Source organism: Ylistrum balloti, unplaced genomic scaffold, assembly GCF_031769215.1.
Source record: "Ylistrum balloti isolate Yb309-2 unplaced genomic scaffold, AGI_CSIRO_Ybal_v1 Utg369730, whole genome shotgun sequence".
NCBI lineage: Eukaryota > Metazoa > Mollusca > Bivalvia > Pectinida > Pectinidae > Ylistrum > Ylistrum balloti.
In genome coordinates, this window is record NW_026781945.1 from 652,319 (window position 1) to 667,085 (window position 14,767).

General features: G+C 38.3%; 2 protein-coding genes across 2 annotated transcripts; both read left to right on the forward strand.

Moving 5' to 3' along the window:
* The first annotated feature begins 12,271 nt into the window (after nucleotides 1–12,271).
* On the forward strand, nucleotides 12,272–13,384 carry LOC132565671 (trophinin-like). Its single transcript, XM_060230366.1, has one exon. The coding sequence runs from the start codon at nucleotides 12,272–12,274 to the stop codon at nucleotides 13,382–13,384; it is 1,113 nt and encodes a 370-aa protein (XP_060086349.1).
* A 14-nt stretch (nucleotides 13,385–13,398) lies between these two features.
* On the forward strand, nucleotides 13,399–14,767 carry LOC132565672 (trophinin-like). The gene is made up of 2 exons (XM_060230368.1): nucleotides 13,399–13,867; nucleotides 14,730–14,767. The coding sequence occupies exons 1-2, from the start codon at nucleotides 13,399–13,401 to the stop codon at nucleotides 14,765–14,767; spliced, it is 507 nt and encodes a 168-aa protein (XP_060086351.1).

Below are 14,767 nucleotides of genomic sequence, written 5' to 3' on the forward strand. Positions count from 1 at the left end.
AGACAGTCTGTTCTTGTTATTTTAGTATCTAAACATTACTTCAAGGCCTTTTCTTCAGGCCAACAGTTGGAATACGTCACATGTACAATTAGTGTAATAATGACAAAACAGTCTTTAATAACCAGATACATTTGCATGATTTGCGTCCGGAAAAGGTCGGGTGACGTCGACATAACGGTGATTTCGAAATATTGAGGTTTTGTTTTCAGATGTGTAGACCCCATCATCAAAATACTTCCATTTTGACCGAAAAGTGGTGTACATGTCCTTGGTTGTTTTCTGTTCAGATACACGCATACACTTAATATGTACGTATGTATTGTCAGGTGAAAAATAAAACCTTCTTCTCATCTAAATAATACTCATATAGGTTAATAGTGATCTATGAAATAATTTCGATATTGCTTGGTTTCTTATGTTCAGTATCGTGTCCTCTATATTTAAATATTGGATTCTTCATTTAATATGTTCTTAAATTGATAGATATCTTTATTCGATCGTACAGTAACTAAATCTGGACACGATATCCTGTCATTATTGTTATTACGGTATATGCGTGTGGAAGTTCCCCAGACACGAAAGGTATGGGTTTTACCTGTCAACATCTTCTACGTCACATTCCTGCTGTGCTCTGAAACTGTATTGTACTTTTATGAAACAGGATACACTGAAAAACAAAGATCAACGAACAAGATATTTGGAAAGATTTCTTGATGAACAGATAGATATCGCGTTTCGATATTTCCTTGGCTGGAAACAAGACCATTTTACCTGTACTTTTCAATCCCATGCGACCATGATGAATAGTACAACTGATGGTCATATATGATCTGGAAAAACAGAAATTCGAACAGAGTGTACTTTTGGCATTAACTGACATAATTAGCTGATTAAATTAGGCTGTCGTTTTTGATGAGAGCAATGTCTGTCTTGCTTTTTCCTGTCTACTTACCGCCCTGTCTTGGGCATATCCTAAACCATAACAGTTTTACAAGCTTTCGATGGGCCGACTGTGATTTCCACGGAAGCCAAGCAGAGTCATTCGACGTTGACAAATGACGGAACACGGTAGTCTGGTAAAATAATTTTGCCATATAGGGCTTTCATTAACACAATTGTCATTTACGGGGTATCCGAGGGATTATAGAGAAATGTAATTTCCTCTGATATTCTTTCCTTCAGATTTAAAAGACACTTTTACTGATTTCGGGGCGCAGCGATGCGGCTTCGCTGTCATGATATTATCTTTTTAATGAAGGTAAACTTGAGCCTCTCGTTAGCTGGTGACAATCTTCTCGATGACTTGGGCATCTCTGAAATCCGTTTTGAACGTGGAACGTTTTATATTTACGTCCAAGATGATGGCGTTCGGCTCGTCACCCACAAAAACCAATTTAATCACCCAATCTGAAGGATTTGCGCCTATAAACGGATGAAGTATGATGGAATGATGCTAGATGAAAGGACAGCCGTTTGCAGACGTAGCCACAGGATTTACCGCGCTCATTCGCATGTGTCAGCCTGACGGATTATACCGGAAATTCAAACTATCTGGCTAATGAATTTGACAAATAGGGTACCACTGGGGTACACAGACGATGAGAGAAGGGGCCGGGTCTGATCCCCTGGGACCCTGGTCATAAAATATCGAAAGAAAATGTTACAGGTGATTTGTCGATGAAATCACGGTGGAAGGCCAGCCTTGACCAAAACAACAATTAACATAACAATACTATTTGTTTCGCCGGTTTGTCGCCTGTTGAATCAATTGGTACGTTTCGTCCCCCTCCCCCCACTCCCGTCCCGCCCCTCCCTCTCCAGTAGACCTAACTGTAAACCCTTAGCTCTGAAGGATCGTCTGCAAATCTCACACAATCCATTCAGTCAGTTTCATTAGAACCGACCGGAAATACGGGAGGTTACAAACTTGACATGTAATTTCAATTTGATGTCTTCATTTCGGCACGATGATTCAATATGAAAATCGAAATTGACGTACCATCAGGTTTATTACTTTTCTTACAAAAATTCAATAATCGAATTTCCTCCTCAACTCCTGGATATAGAAACAATTAATTAACCTTTGACACGGACTGGCAATCTTAACCGGAAGTCATGTGACGTGCACCATGTTCTCCAGTTACTATTTCCGCTTTCCACTAGAGGCTTGGCGGCTTATAGGAAATTACTAAGTATTGGTAAATTGGAAATTATAAAGGAGCGAATGCCTTCTTGTCGACCTATCAGAGACGATAGTTAAACGTTTATATCACCGAGTAGATCGACAAAATATTGTGAGGAGTGGTAGACAAAAGGCTGTTGGGCAGAAATGTATAACGAATCATGATTTTGTTAGATATAAGATGATTTCTATACTGATAAATTCTTTATTCGGAATCTATCTTAACACTAAAGGGAAACATCTTAATGCAAGTGGACAAAACGAGCAAAGTGATCTAAAGAAGAAAATATCAGACTATTTATAACTTAGTCGGACTAGGTATAATCAGACAATATCACAGAAAAACATTCGAAATGTATGGTTTTATTCCTTGTCGAGACAGTCTGTCATGTTCTCTTTAAGTTGATAATGTGGCTGCCCTGTGCCACTGAGGTTGTTTCTACACGCAAGACTCTATAGTATATATTAAAGTAATGTATTTAAACCCATGTATTCTTGTAAGGCAGATGCTCGGGGACAACGCGGGCGAATTTTTCTTCTTAGTCTTTTCATAATTATGAAAACAATCATATCATACATATTTTTTTGTTTATAGTTCACGATATTTAAAGGGTAAATGTACTAATGACGAGTTGCCGAGAATCCATTTTTATAACTCTTTCCTAAGTCAGGGTAGTTATACCCCAGTTAAAATACCTTTACCTCTTAGACTACGGATTGCAAATGACAGTAAAAAATAGTGTTTAAGGAAGTCAAATCAAACTTAATAAAATTATATAAAAATGAACACGAAAGTCGGTGTCGTTTTGTTAAACCCGGCCAGTCCAGATGTTGATAAGTACGAAAATTACATTTAGAATTTCTGCAATTTTTGTCAGAAGTTGTGCACTCAGCAAAAATAGTACGTTCCATAACAATTTTCAAAGTAGAGTTACCAGAATAAGCTAACAAAGTCCAGTAAGTATTGAGAATATCGCCTTACCATCCCATTACTTATCACTAAGTGCAGGACTTTTAGCAACTCAACTGTCAGAGGGCTCCCGAGCTGTCAAATTATCTGATGAAACAGACAGCGAAGTTAAAAGCAATATATTGAATCCAAATTAAGATGTTAAAACACCATTTGAGATCCTACTCTTACCCTCCGTCTCAATTGAATCATCCGTACTTTTTTCATTACTATTTTTATTTTAGTATAGGTTTACTAGATATTCAGTAGCGATACGCCTGACATCTGAGTTAAATATCAGCCCTATATCTATCGATTTACTCACACAATAGTTTTTCATGTGCATTCTGTCGTTTTTTATTTGGAAACTGACCAAAGTATGACCGTTTAATTTTTTACCTAAAGTACATCGAAGTCTTCGTCTGTCTGCATAATGAGATGACCGTCCATTTTAAAGCTGGGAACGCCAACAAGTATACTTTTGTTAAAGCGAGGAGATATGAATACTTTTCTAGTGTAATAAACCTTTCCTACAAACAAGTGGTCTTTACTTACCACAATATATAACTCACCATTCTATCGTTACTTACCACAACATATAACTCACCATTCTATCGTTACTTACCACTACATATAACTCACCATTCTATAGTTACTTACCACAAAATAACTCACCATTCTATCGTTACTTACCACTATATATAACTCACCGTTCTATTGTTACTTACCACTATATATAACTCACCATTCTATCGTTACTTACCACAACATATTACTCACCATTCTAAAGTTACTTACCACTATATATAACTCATCGTTCTATTGTTACTTACCACTATATATAACTCACCATTCTATCGTTACTTACCACTACATATAACTCACCATTCTATAGTTACTTACCACAAAATAACTCACCATTCTATCGTTACTTACCACTATATATAACTCACCGTTATATCGTTACTTACCACTATATATAACTCACCATTCTATCGTTACTTACCACAACATATTACTCACTATTATATCGTTACTTACCACTACATATAACTCACCATTCTATCGTTACTTACCACTACATATAACTCGCCATTCTATCGTTACTTACCACAAAATAACTTACCATTCTATCGTTACTTACCACTATATATAACTCACCGTTCTATTGTTACTTACCACTATATATAACTCACCATTCTATCGTTACTTACCACTACATATAACTCACCATTCAATAGTTACTTACCACAACATATTACTCACCATTCTATCGTTACTTACCACTATATATAACTCACCGTTCTATTGTTACTTACCACTATATATAACTCACCATTCTATCGTTACTTACCACAACATATAACTCGCCATTCTATTGTTACTTACCACTATATATAACTCACCATTCTATCGTTACTTACCACAACATATTACTCACCATTCTAAAGTTACTTACCGCTATAAATCACCCTAGTTAAAATGGTATCAGGAATACACAACGATGTATAAAATATGGAGAACCACATTTAGTGGTTCTTCATACAACATCGATATTTAGTGAAAGGTCACTCGACAAGTTTGGATGGACAACCAACCTTTGTCTCTAGATGGCCTAGACTGGAGTTAGAATGGAAGGAGGGATATTAACTAGATGACCGATTCTACCAGGTTTGTTACGGTCTTTAACACCAATGATGACGTCATTACATATTATAACGGCACAAGTATACATGTAGTTTGGCCCGAGTACTGCTGGGATTGTCTCGTGGACCGATACGATATTTGGTCCATGGAACATGATGGGCATAAAGTACTCTATTAAGTTCGGCAACCCCACGCGCTCACGAGACAGACTTTTGTTTCGGAAAGGATCGACGGTACGGGGGAGGTGCGGTAGTACTTTTCCAACGGTCGTCGGTATACGAACGAGATCGTTACTCGTGGCATAAGCGACCAGGACACTCCTTCATTCTATGTTTAATGCTATAATTAATATTTCAAATTTTTATGATTATTGAAGTACTCGATCATAATAATTTCAGGAGTACAAATATGTTCTGCCGTTTATAACAGGGCACTTTTGAGTAGTAATCGTTTAATTATTGCTTCACAATGTCGCAATAAGGCCCTCTAAAAGCACACACGACATTCAGTGGATATTTACTGTTGTCACTGGTTGTTTGTGTAAACTTGCCTTAAAATTTTACACTTAATAATAATCCGTGCTCGTGTTTTATGGCAGAAGATCTCGGGAAGAAAACGTTGATGTAAAAATGGTATTTACCACATTTTATGATCACTCCTTTCCGCCAAACGGATCGAGTTATGGAAATGGATTCAATACCGGTTATAGAATATGCCGCGTTATGATGCTTTTTAAAACATTCGGTATTTTATGACTTTTGTCATAAAAGTGTCATTTAATATGAAATCTGTTGTTTATGTACCATGACGTGGTCTATAAATCGCACAACGAAAACAGTACCAATTAGATTTGGTACAAGTGATAGTGAACTCCCACGGGAAAATACACTATATCTATAACAACTCGGCTTTGTTCTTCAATCTTCAATATACCAAGATGTCATGTCCAAAAAGCTTAATTGAAAATGTCATTATTTTTCCAGAGTTAGGACCATGCAAGAAATGCCGCGTTCGTCCCTCAGAACTAATGGTTTCATCAGTGCTCACGGTGTCTTGGGATGACATCGGGTTTGATTTCGATATACAAAACCCTTCAACTTTCCAAAATTGCACGAATACATGTCTAAATAGAATTTGGAGTTCTTGTTAATATTATCCTAAAATAAATACAAGGAGATACGTTTACTGACTCGATTTGGTTAAACATCCCAAATGAATTTCATCAACATCTGATACAAGTCATAAAGTACCCAGAACGAGAAAAGTTCGTAAAATTCTGCAGTTGCATCCTTGTATTTGATTATCTATTGTTTTATCTGTGTGGGTTATTTAATGTACGGACAGTATCAGGCCAGTTTGACATCCACACAAATTAGGTTAGATGTGTAACCAGGGACCGATAGAAGCTGGAGAAGGCCAACAAGCGTACAGCAATGACGGAACAGGCCGGTAAATGCATTAGAAATTGGCAATAAATTGCAGTTACTTGAAATATGAAAATCTAGCAATACAAATCATATTTTATTTTTTAACATAATCTTTTAATGAATTTGTTAACATTGACAGGCTCACGAGATAAGCATTTTTATTTAGCTATTAAAATGAATATATTTCATTCAAGGTTGAATAGAAATAGTTTTTGTGTTTGTATGTTTTATTCTCAACATACATTTTTAACTATTTGAAGTTTGATATTATATATTTAGAAAATAAATAAACCTTACCCACCGGTGTGAAGCTGCTCACCAGTACTGAAATATGCTAAAAACTAAAACATCTTCATGATGGCAAGTACCATTAGATTTCTTTTGTAAGAAAATGTGTTACTGACTGTAGATTTAACACCCCGAGCACGCAAATTAACGAAATTTAATTTATTTTATGAAACAATAGAAGCCAATCATCGCCCTTTAAAGATATTTAATTGAAACAAAGGGATCGGGCAGAAATTATTGAAATTATGTGAAACCCTCTCCCGCATTACTACAAACAAATAGTTACAGCTGATCAGATAGCAAACTTACACATAAATAGTTTAGATATATTGATATGCTACAATCATATATTAGATAGTAAATCTAAGGATAATTCCTCCCAACTTTTCTATACATACATACGCCAAACTCTCTCTCTCTCTGTGTGTGTGTGTGTGTGTGTGTGTGTGTGTGTGTGTGTGTGTGTGTGTGTGTGTGTGTGTGTGTGTGTGTGTGTGTGTGTGAGTGTGTGTGTGTGTGTGTGTGTGTGTGTGAGAGAGAGAGAGAGAGTGAGAGAGAGAGAGAGAGAGAGAGAGAGAGAGAGAGAGAGAGAGAGAGAGAGAGAGAGAGAGAGAGAGAGAGAGAACTTTGCAGCTGAGAGCAGAGATCTTACCACTGTGATAACATTATGTTATTGATTCTAGACCTATTAATTATAGAGTTTGAAATGTCAATGTTTCTTTCAAAATAGAAAGTAGAACCCTGTTTGTTTCTTATAGTTATTACTGATGCTAATAGAATTTACAGTAGAAGTTAAACACAAACGACATTTGTCCAGTGTCTTTCGATCATTTTGTATTTGAAGTAGTCCCGTATTTGGGATTCCAAATTTTAGCCCTTAATACTGCTGACGAGAGGAGTAAGTGGTTAGGTGCAGTTTATATAATTTATTTGGCGCTGCTGTTTTTAACCTTAACCATGCCCACCATCCACCCTTTCGTGTATTTCTTATATATGGTCCATAAAGTCGCCTGTGTTGGTAAAAACTCATTTGCATACATGGTCCACAGTTTCAATTAAAAATCAATGCAACTAATAGATCCAACCCGTCGAGAGGTATTTATGTTCAAAATAACAAATTACGTGGCAATATTTTCACGAAAAAGCTCAAATATGGTGAGATTTTTAAGCTATTTGGTTCATTTGCAACTATATTTATTTCTACGGGAAACATGGGTTACGTCCCCTTAGCGCTTGTCGAGCCATAGGCACGTGCGCGTACAGGTAGAATTGGGTCAGTCATAGATGAGTGATTTTCACAGACTTGGACTCGGAGGCCCGTACATCCATGGCTATATATGTATCTGTTGTAGCCTACATATATGTTACATCTGCAAGTCCTTAATAGTACGGTACATATAGCAGTCGTTTTGAATTTAAATCCCTGATAGCATAAATTCAGGTTAACAATATCTTATGAATCATTTGAACAAAACAATTGGTTATTACTGTAGCAATTAAAATTTGAAAATTAACAAGTGAAAACTCTTGATCAAGGATTCGGATCGGAAGGAATCTACAACATCTACCGTTAACTCTATCTTAAATAACCGATTACACTAACGAAAAAAAGAACAATGATCAAAAATTGATTAACCACAGCATTTTTAAAAAGATATTTTTCTCTACTGTGGCAATGCTTCTATTCAATATAAATGCATAGGCAGAGCAAATCTCGAATTCATTGAACTCGTACATGGTATTTCTCACTAAGATTTATGACCTACGTTTATAAATAACAGTCAATAAGTCAATTCTGAGTTTATATTTTTTGTTTACAAAATAATAGAAAAAAATGATAGTTATATAGAAGAAATGAAAATAAAATTTCCTTTCTGACTGTATGTGATTTAAATGGCTCATTGCAGGGACAAACTGTTTACATATATAATGTATAGGATCACGTGCGGCACTGTGGAAACAAAAAAATGTGGTAAACACTGCAGTAGGTACGTTTGAACATAACCAACAAGGACATGACTCAATTTGTCAAACTGATTTTCTTATCTAGAAAATGGCATTGTATATCCACACCTGACACAGCTGATAAAGAGGGCTCACTTAACCCTATATTCTTCCCTCATCCCGCAGTTGGTGGACATTTAACCACCACAGTCCTACATACTAACACAATTTCTGTTTTATCGAAAGTGATGGTCCTCTGATGTCAATTGTGTTTTCACAGCGATAATCATGAAGTTACAAATTTGACCTTAATGTTAGATTTTGATAATGCAGAAATCTTAATAGTGATTTTCAATGTTTTGTTTGACCAAGCTGCTTTGTCTTTGAAGCAATAAACAATGTAGCTTTGTCTCCGTTTTCGGATCTGGCTACTAAAGCTAGCGCATGACGTACAAACTGTGTCGCTATTTAATCACTTGTGTATATCTTGCAAAAAAAGGGGCTCCAACGCTAACAGTCCTTAAACCACCCAAGTTTCGTTTTCAATCTTACACAGCTTAATTAAGTCGGTAATGAGGAAAAGAGTGGTTTGTACGTCATGTTGTTAACCCTGGTGCCCATGGAAGTTCGGAAATAATCGCGATGTATCCAAGTTTGGTGTGTGCTTTTAGATCTTGCATGAAAAGAACTGTTTGTCAAATGACATTGCATGGTGAGAACTCTTCAATCCTATCTTCTTTGGAGAAGTGGAACAAAAAATATCCATTAAAATTTTCAATATTTTAAACAGAGTGGAATGCAGATCTTGTAGAATTAACTCTCAAATAGTTTTGCCGTGTACTCTGTGTCGGAGAATGGTTTCACGCTAACAGTGTCACAGTATGGGGCTGCTATCGTAAGCTTCAACTCAACTACGTTGCTCGGCAGGCAACCCTGCCATGTGCTTCTCTAATTTCCCACTCTCTCACTCAATCCGAAAATTAATCTTATTTATAAAGCATAGGCACTCATAGCATACGCAGTGCACATCGTGACAAGAAGATGGGGATAATTCATTTGTTATCAGTAATATCGTGTTGTTTCCCTCCCATCTTCGACGACTAGATAATCGACTAACCCCACAAACCCATTACCTTTTGTTGTAGTCCGCCAACATTTAAAACGATGACACATTTGTGATTTTTTATTAAAATTTATTGAGTTTATCACAGACATCCAATTAAATATCGTTGAATGGGTTTCAAATTTCAAACGTTCGTGTTAATACACCAACACGTGACCAGGATAATTAGATAAACTACAACCTGTCTTCGATTGCTATGGGAACAATCGTTCAATCTCATGAGCTGCGCGCTCCACGTATATGTCAAGCTACCGGTTTAATTGAAAGATTAACGAAATAATCCTAAACTTTTCAAAATTACGGCAATTTGTTTCTTTCGAGAGTAGCACTGCAATATATCCGCATGTCAACAACGTGTCTCGTGGCTTGTGACGTAATCAATCGTGCGCCTGATCAATGTGAACGTCATCTTCTTTCCGCCCACCTTCCTAGAATCCTTCTCAGTGTCATAGGCGTTATGTCTGACCTACGTTCACTTCAAAGGTCATCTGATGTGACAGCGATGTTTTCCAGGCATGCCAACGATGTTTTCTAGCTCTGGCACCGATGTTTTCCAGGTTTAACAGCGATGTTTGCCAGGTCTGCCAGCCAATGATGTTTTCTAGGCCGCCAGCCAATGATGTTTTCTAGGTCTGCCAGCGATGTTTTCTGACAGTATCGACGCCTTTTAAAAACTTTTTTTTTTTTCGTTATTGAAACCATAATTTAGCGCAACAAAGTTAGATTTGGCGTCGTTTTATTCATTTCCGTGAAGTTAGTTTAGTCATGGTGAAATCACTTTAAACGTTAATCAATCAATCAGTCAAGTGTGTTCCGACAATTACTAAGACTATATAACAGTTCGGATAGTCTTGTGAGGTTTCATGGCTGTTGCAAAAGCGTGACCACGGTAAATCCTCCGAATGGTTTCTAACAAGCCTTTGACGCTGAGGATGACTACCTGTCCTTTCATATTTTTCTGCTTTACTTTGGTGTTTTGTCTTTTAGTCTGTCTGCTTTTCTTCAAATTTGTTGTTAACATTTGGTTTGCCCTGACTGAAAATTTACCCTGGTCATGGTATTGGCAAAAAATCACGCAAGACTTTCTGAAGAAATGTCCAAGCCCACCCTAAGGTAACATCACGGAATACGTATACACGATCGCATACAAGAACAGCGACCCATCGTATATCGGAGAAACAGAGATTCGGGGTCCGACTTAATTAACATCAGAAAGACGCGTAAGAAGGCAAAAAGATTCTGTAGATCAGAGTGAAAACATTCTCAGTCTCAGATGATTAAATCGCCACTTAAAGATCATTCCACACAGCAAAATAAAACATTAGGCAAAACATTTTTTTCAGCCGACTGGTTAAGGAGGATATCTAGATACGTCGCAGTGGGCCAGTACTTAACAAGGCCGAGCAGGTTCACTGACTCTCTCACATCTATGGCCATATGTTAAACAAAACGGAGCAGAATTGACCACTGTACATTTTAAACTTTTTGTACTTTTTAATTATCTTTTAACCAAACTGTTTCAAATTTTAGTGTACATAAGATTACAGCACAGCCGAAAAGAAGTTGTTCCATCCCTTCTCGCACACTAAGTACCTCTGTACGTTCGTCTGTAGTACGTCACTAAGTACCTCTGTACGTTCGTTTGTAGTACGTCACTAAGTACCTCTGTACGTTCGTCTGTAGTACATTACAGTCGATTTTAGTTGGACTTGTGAAAAGACTGAGATAAGAAATGTTTTCAGTGCGTGTTGGATGTTTGAGTATTTGGGCTAAAATGTAGAAAAAAATATGAAGCGAGTAACCTCTTTACAAAAGTATACATAATTGTAATTTTCATATTTTTCACGAATGTTTTAATATCTAGTAACTTCAAAAATTTAACCTCCGGGTATCATGGTGCAAACTGCATGAAGTTGGACGTGATTTAGTGATTCAAGGAAAGAATTTTTCATTTCACCAGTAAACATTTGACATCCATCAAGACTAGTTCATCAGACAGATCTCAGAAATTCCATCCAGATTAATATTAGCAAGATGCATATTTCTGGGGTCAAATTTCATGAATTAAGTAGTTATATGTCTAAGGAATGCTGGCCGAGTTAAGTAAAAACAAGAGACCCACCATGGAGTTGTGCCTTTACGTCCTATTGCGCTCACATAAAATACTTCTTATTTTATCAAACTTATCAGATAGTCTTCCCATAAAACGCTGCGGAACCGCAATAACTCATGTGTGTATTTATTATATGGACGTTTTAAACTCGAGCAAGGATAGCTTTAAAATCAACTGAGACAAACATCGAGAGTAATGTTTTAACAATTCTCAGCAGGTCTTTAATTGACTGTGACAGGATGGCGGTAGTACTCTTAAGTACACACGATTATACGTCCAAGTTGAAAACATCTATCAGTCATTGATATCTTAAAAAGACTGCCAACTGACGACATAGATGGATTAATAGTTCATATCTAATATAAATATATTTATTATAAAAGTTTTTTCCGTCGCATCGCGTTGTTCTTAAGATTCTTGTCTCGATTCTCCACAGGCAGATATATTAAAATTTTTAGGTTTTACAAAGTGAAAGATAAATTCAGCTAAATTGAAATATCTAAAATTAATTGGAAAATTCAGAGAAACGTGTCGTTTTTTGTGTTGGTTTCTAATTACATATCATAAACAGTTTTATGTGTTTCATGGCGTTGGCACCATGACGACAACGCCAACATACGACGGCACCATGACGACAACGCCAACATACGTTGGCACCATGGTGACAACGCCAACATACGACGGCACCATGACGACAACGCCAACATACGATGGCACCATGACGACAACGCCAACATACGATGGCACCATGATGACAACGCCAACATACGACGGCACCATGACGACAACGCCAACATACTATGGCACTATGACGACAACGCCAACATACGATGGCACCATGACGACAACGCCAGCATACGACGGCACAATGACGACAACGCCAACATACGATGGCACCATGGTGACAACACCGACATACGATGGCACCACGGTGACAACACCAACATACGATGGCATCATGACGACAACGCCAACATACGATGGCACCATGACGACAACGCCAGCATACGACGGCAACATGACGACAACGCCAGCATACGATGGCACCATGTTGACAAGAGCAACATACGACGGCACCATGGCGACAACGCCAACATACGATTGCACGATGTTGACAAGAGCAACATACGACGGCACCATGGTGACAACACCAACATACGATGGCACCATGACGACAACGCCAGCATACGACGGCACCATGACGACAACGCCAGCATACGACGGCACCATGACTACAAAGGCAACATACGACGGCACAATGACGACAACGCCAACATACGATGGCACCATGACGACAACGCCAGCATACGACGGCACCATGACGACAAAGGCAACATACGACGGCACAATGACGACAACGCCAACATACGATGGCACCATGGTGACAACACCAACATACGATGGCATCATGACGACAACGCCAACATACGATGGCACCATGACAACGACGACAACGCCATGGCATCATGACGACAACGCATACGACGGCACCATGACATACGATTGCACCATGTTGACAAGAGCAACATACGACGGCACCATGGTGACAAGGCAACATACGCACATGGTGACAACGCAACAATGCACCGACAACGCCAACATACGCATCATAGCACCATGGCACCATGGTGACAAGCCAACATACGATTGCACCATGGTGACAACGCCAACATACGATGGCACCATGGTGACAACGACATCTCCAACTTAGGCTACGACGGCACCATGGTGACAACGCCAACATACGATTGCACCATGGTGACAACGCCAACATACGATGGCACCATGGTGACAACGCCAACATACGATGGCATCATGACGACAACGCCAACATACGATGGCACCATGGTGACAACGCCAACATACGATGGCACCATGTTGACAAGAGCAACATACGACGGCACCATGGTGACAACGCCAACATACGATGGCACCATGGTGACAACGCCAACATACGATGGCATCATGACGACAACGCCAACATACGACGGCACCATGACGACAAAGGCAACATACGACGGCACAATGACGACAACGCCAACATACGATGGCACCATGTTGACAAGAGCAACATACGACGGCACCATGGTGACAACGCCAACATACGATTGCACCGCGAACTTACGACGGCTACATGGCGACAACGCGAACATACGTATGTTGGCAAAGAAGCATAGGCAATTGCGAAGCAAATGTGAGACATCTTGTATAATAAGATGTTATGCAAAGGCATTATATATCCTACCTGATGTTCTGTCTTCTGTATATGTCGTATATGGATGTTTTAATCTGTGATGACGCCATGAGTCGCATATGGATGTTGTGTTTTCTGGAGTGACTTTATGTGTCGTATATGGATGTTGTGTTGCATGCAGTGACTTTATGTGTCGTATATGGATGTTGTGTTTTCTGGAGTGACTTTATGTGTCGTATATGGATGTTGTGTTGCATGCAGTGACTTTATGTGTCGTATATGGATGTTGTGTTGCATGCAGTGACGTTTTTGTCGTTTACTGGCGATTAACATTTATACATATTTAATTATAGTTACTATTAATGAATAGGTAACTCACGAAAAGCAATTTAATCGAGTTGAAAACTTCCAGTCTCTATATGAAGTGATGTCGAGAGTGTTGCAATGATGATTTTGTCATGTGGCGAGTGTCACAACGAACGTGTCGTTACAATGATAAAGAGCGACGCTTGGTGCAGTAGTAGGTATATTATAATGTTAGAGGAAAACAGAATGTATGTGTACAGAGAACAAGAGATAAATAACAGGGAGAAGAAGAGAGAGGGCGAAGGGGAGGTCTGAAGGAAATTCGTTAAGGGAGTTAATTACATACATAAAACTGAGATGTTTAACTAGAATTGGGTGTGGAGGAAATCGCTAATGTCACGTACAAGGTGAAATACGCTACACTAGTTTAAATCGCATATCACGTCGAAAGCGTTTAAATAGGAAATGTTTCTGTATTATAAATTTCGGTGGAGACAGTTTAATTACAGTGGATTCTCAGCGAGTATCTTTATTATTATTGTTGATTGTGTTGTAGCCTCTCGGGACCAAAGACCTGAGAAATATAGCTACTAG

Excerpts from the sequence above, each read along its gene's own strand:
- LOC132565671 (XM_060230366.1), top strand. The coding sequence starts at position 12,272 with ATGACGACAACGCCAACATACGACGGCACCATGACGACAACGCCAACA.
- LOC132565672 (XM_060230368.1), top strand. The coding sequence starts at position 13,399 with ATGGTGACAACGCCAACATACGATTGCACCATGGTGACAACGCCAACA. Across the intron at positions 13,868-14,729 it reads TAGGCAATTGCGAAGCAAAT|CCTCTCGGGACCAAAGACCT; the intron begins GTGAGACATCTT and ends ATTGTGTTGTAG.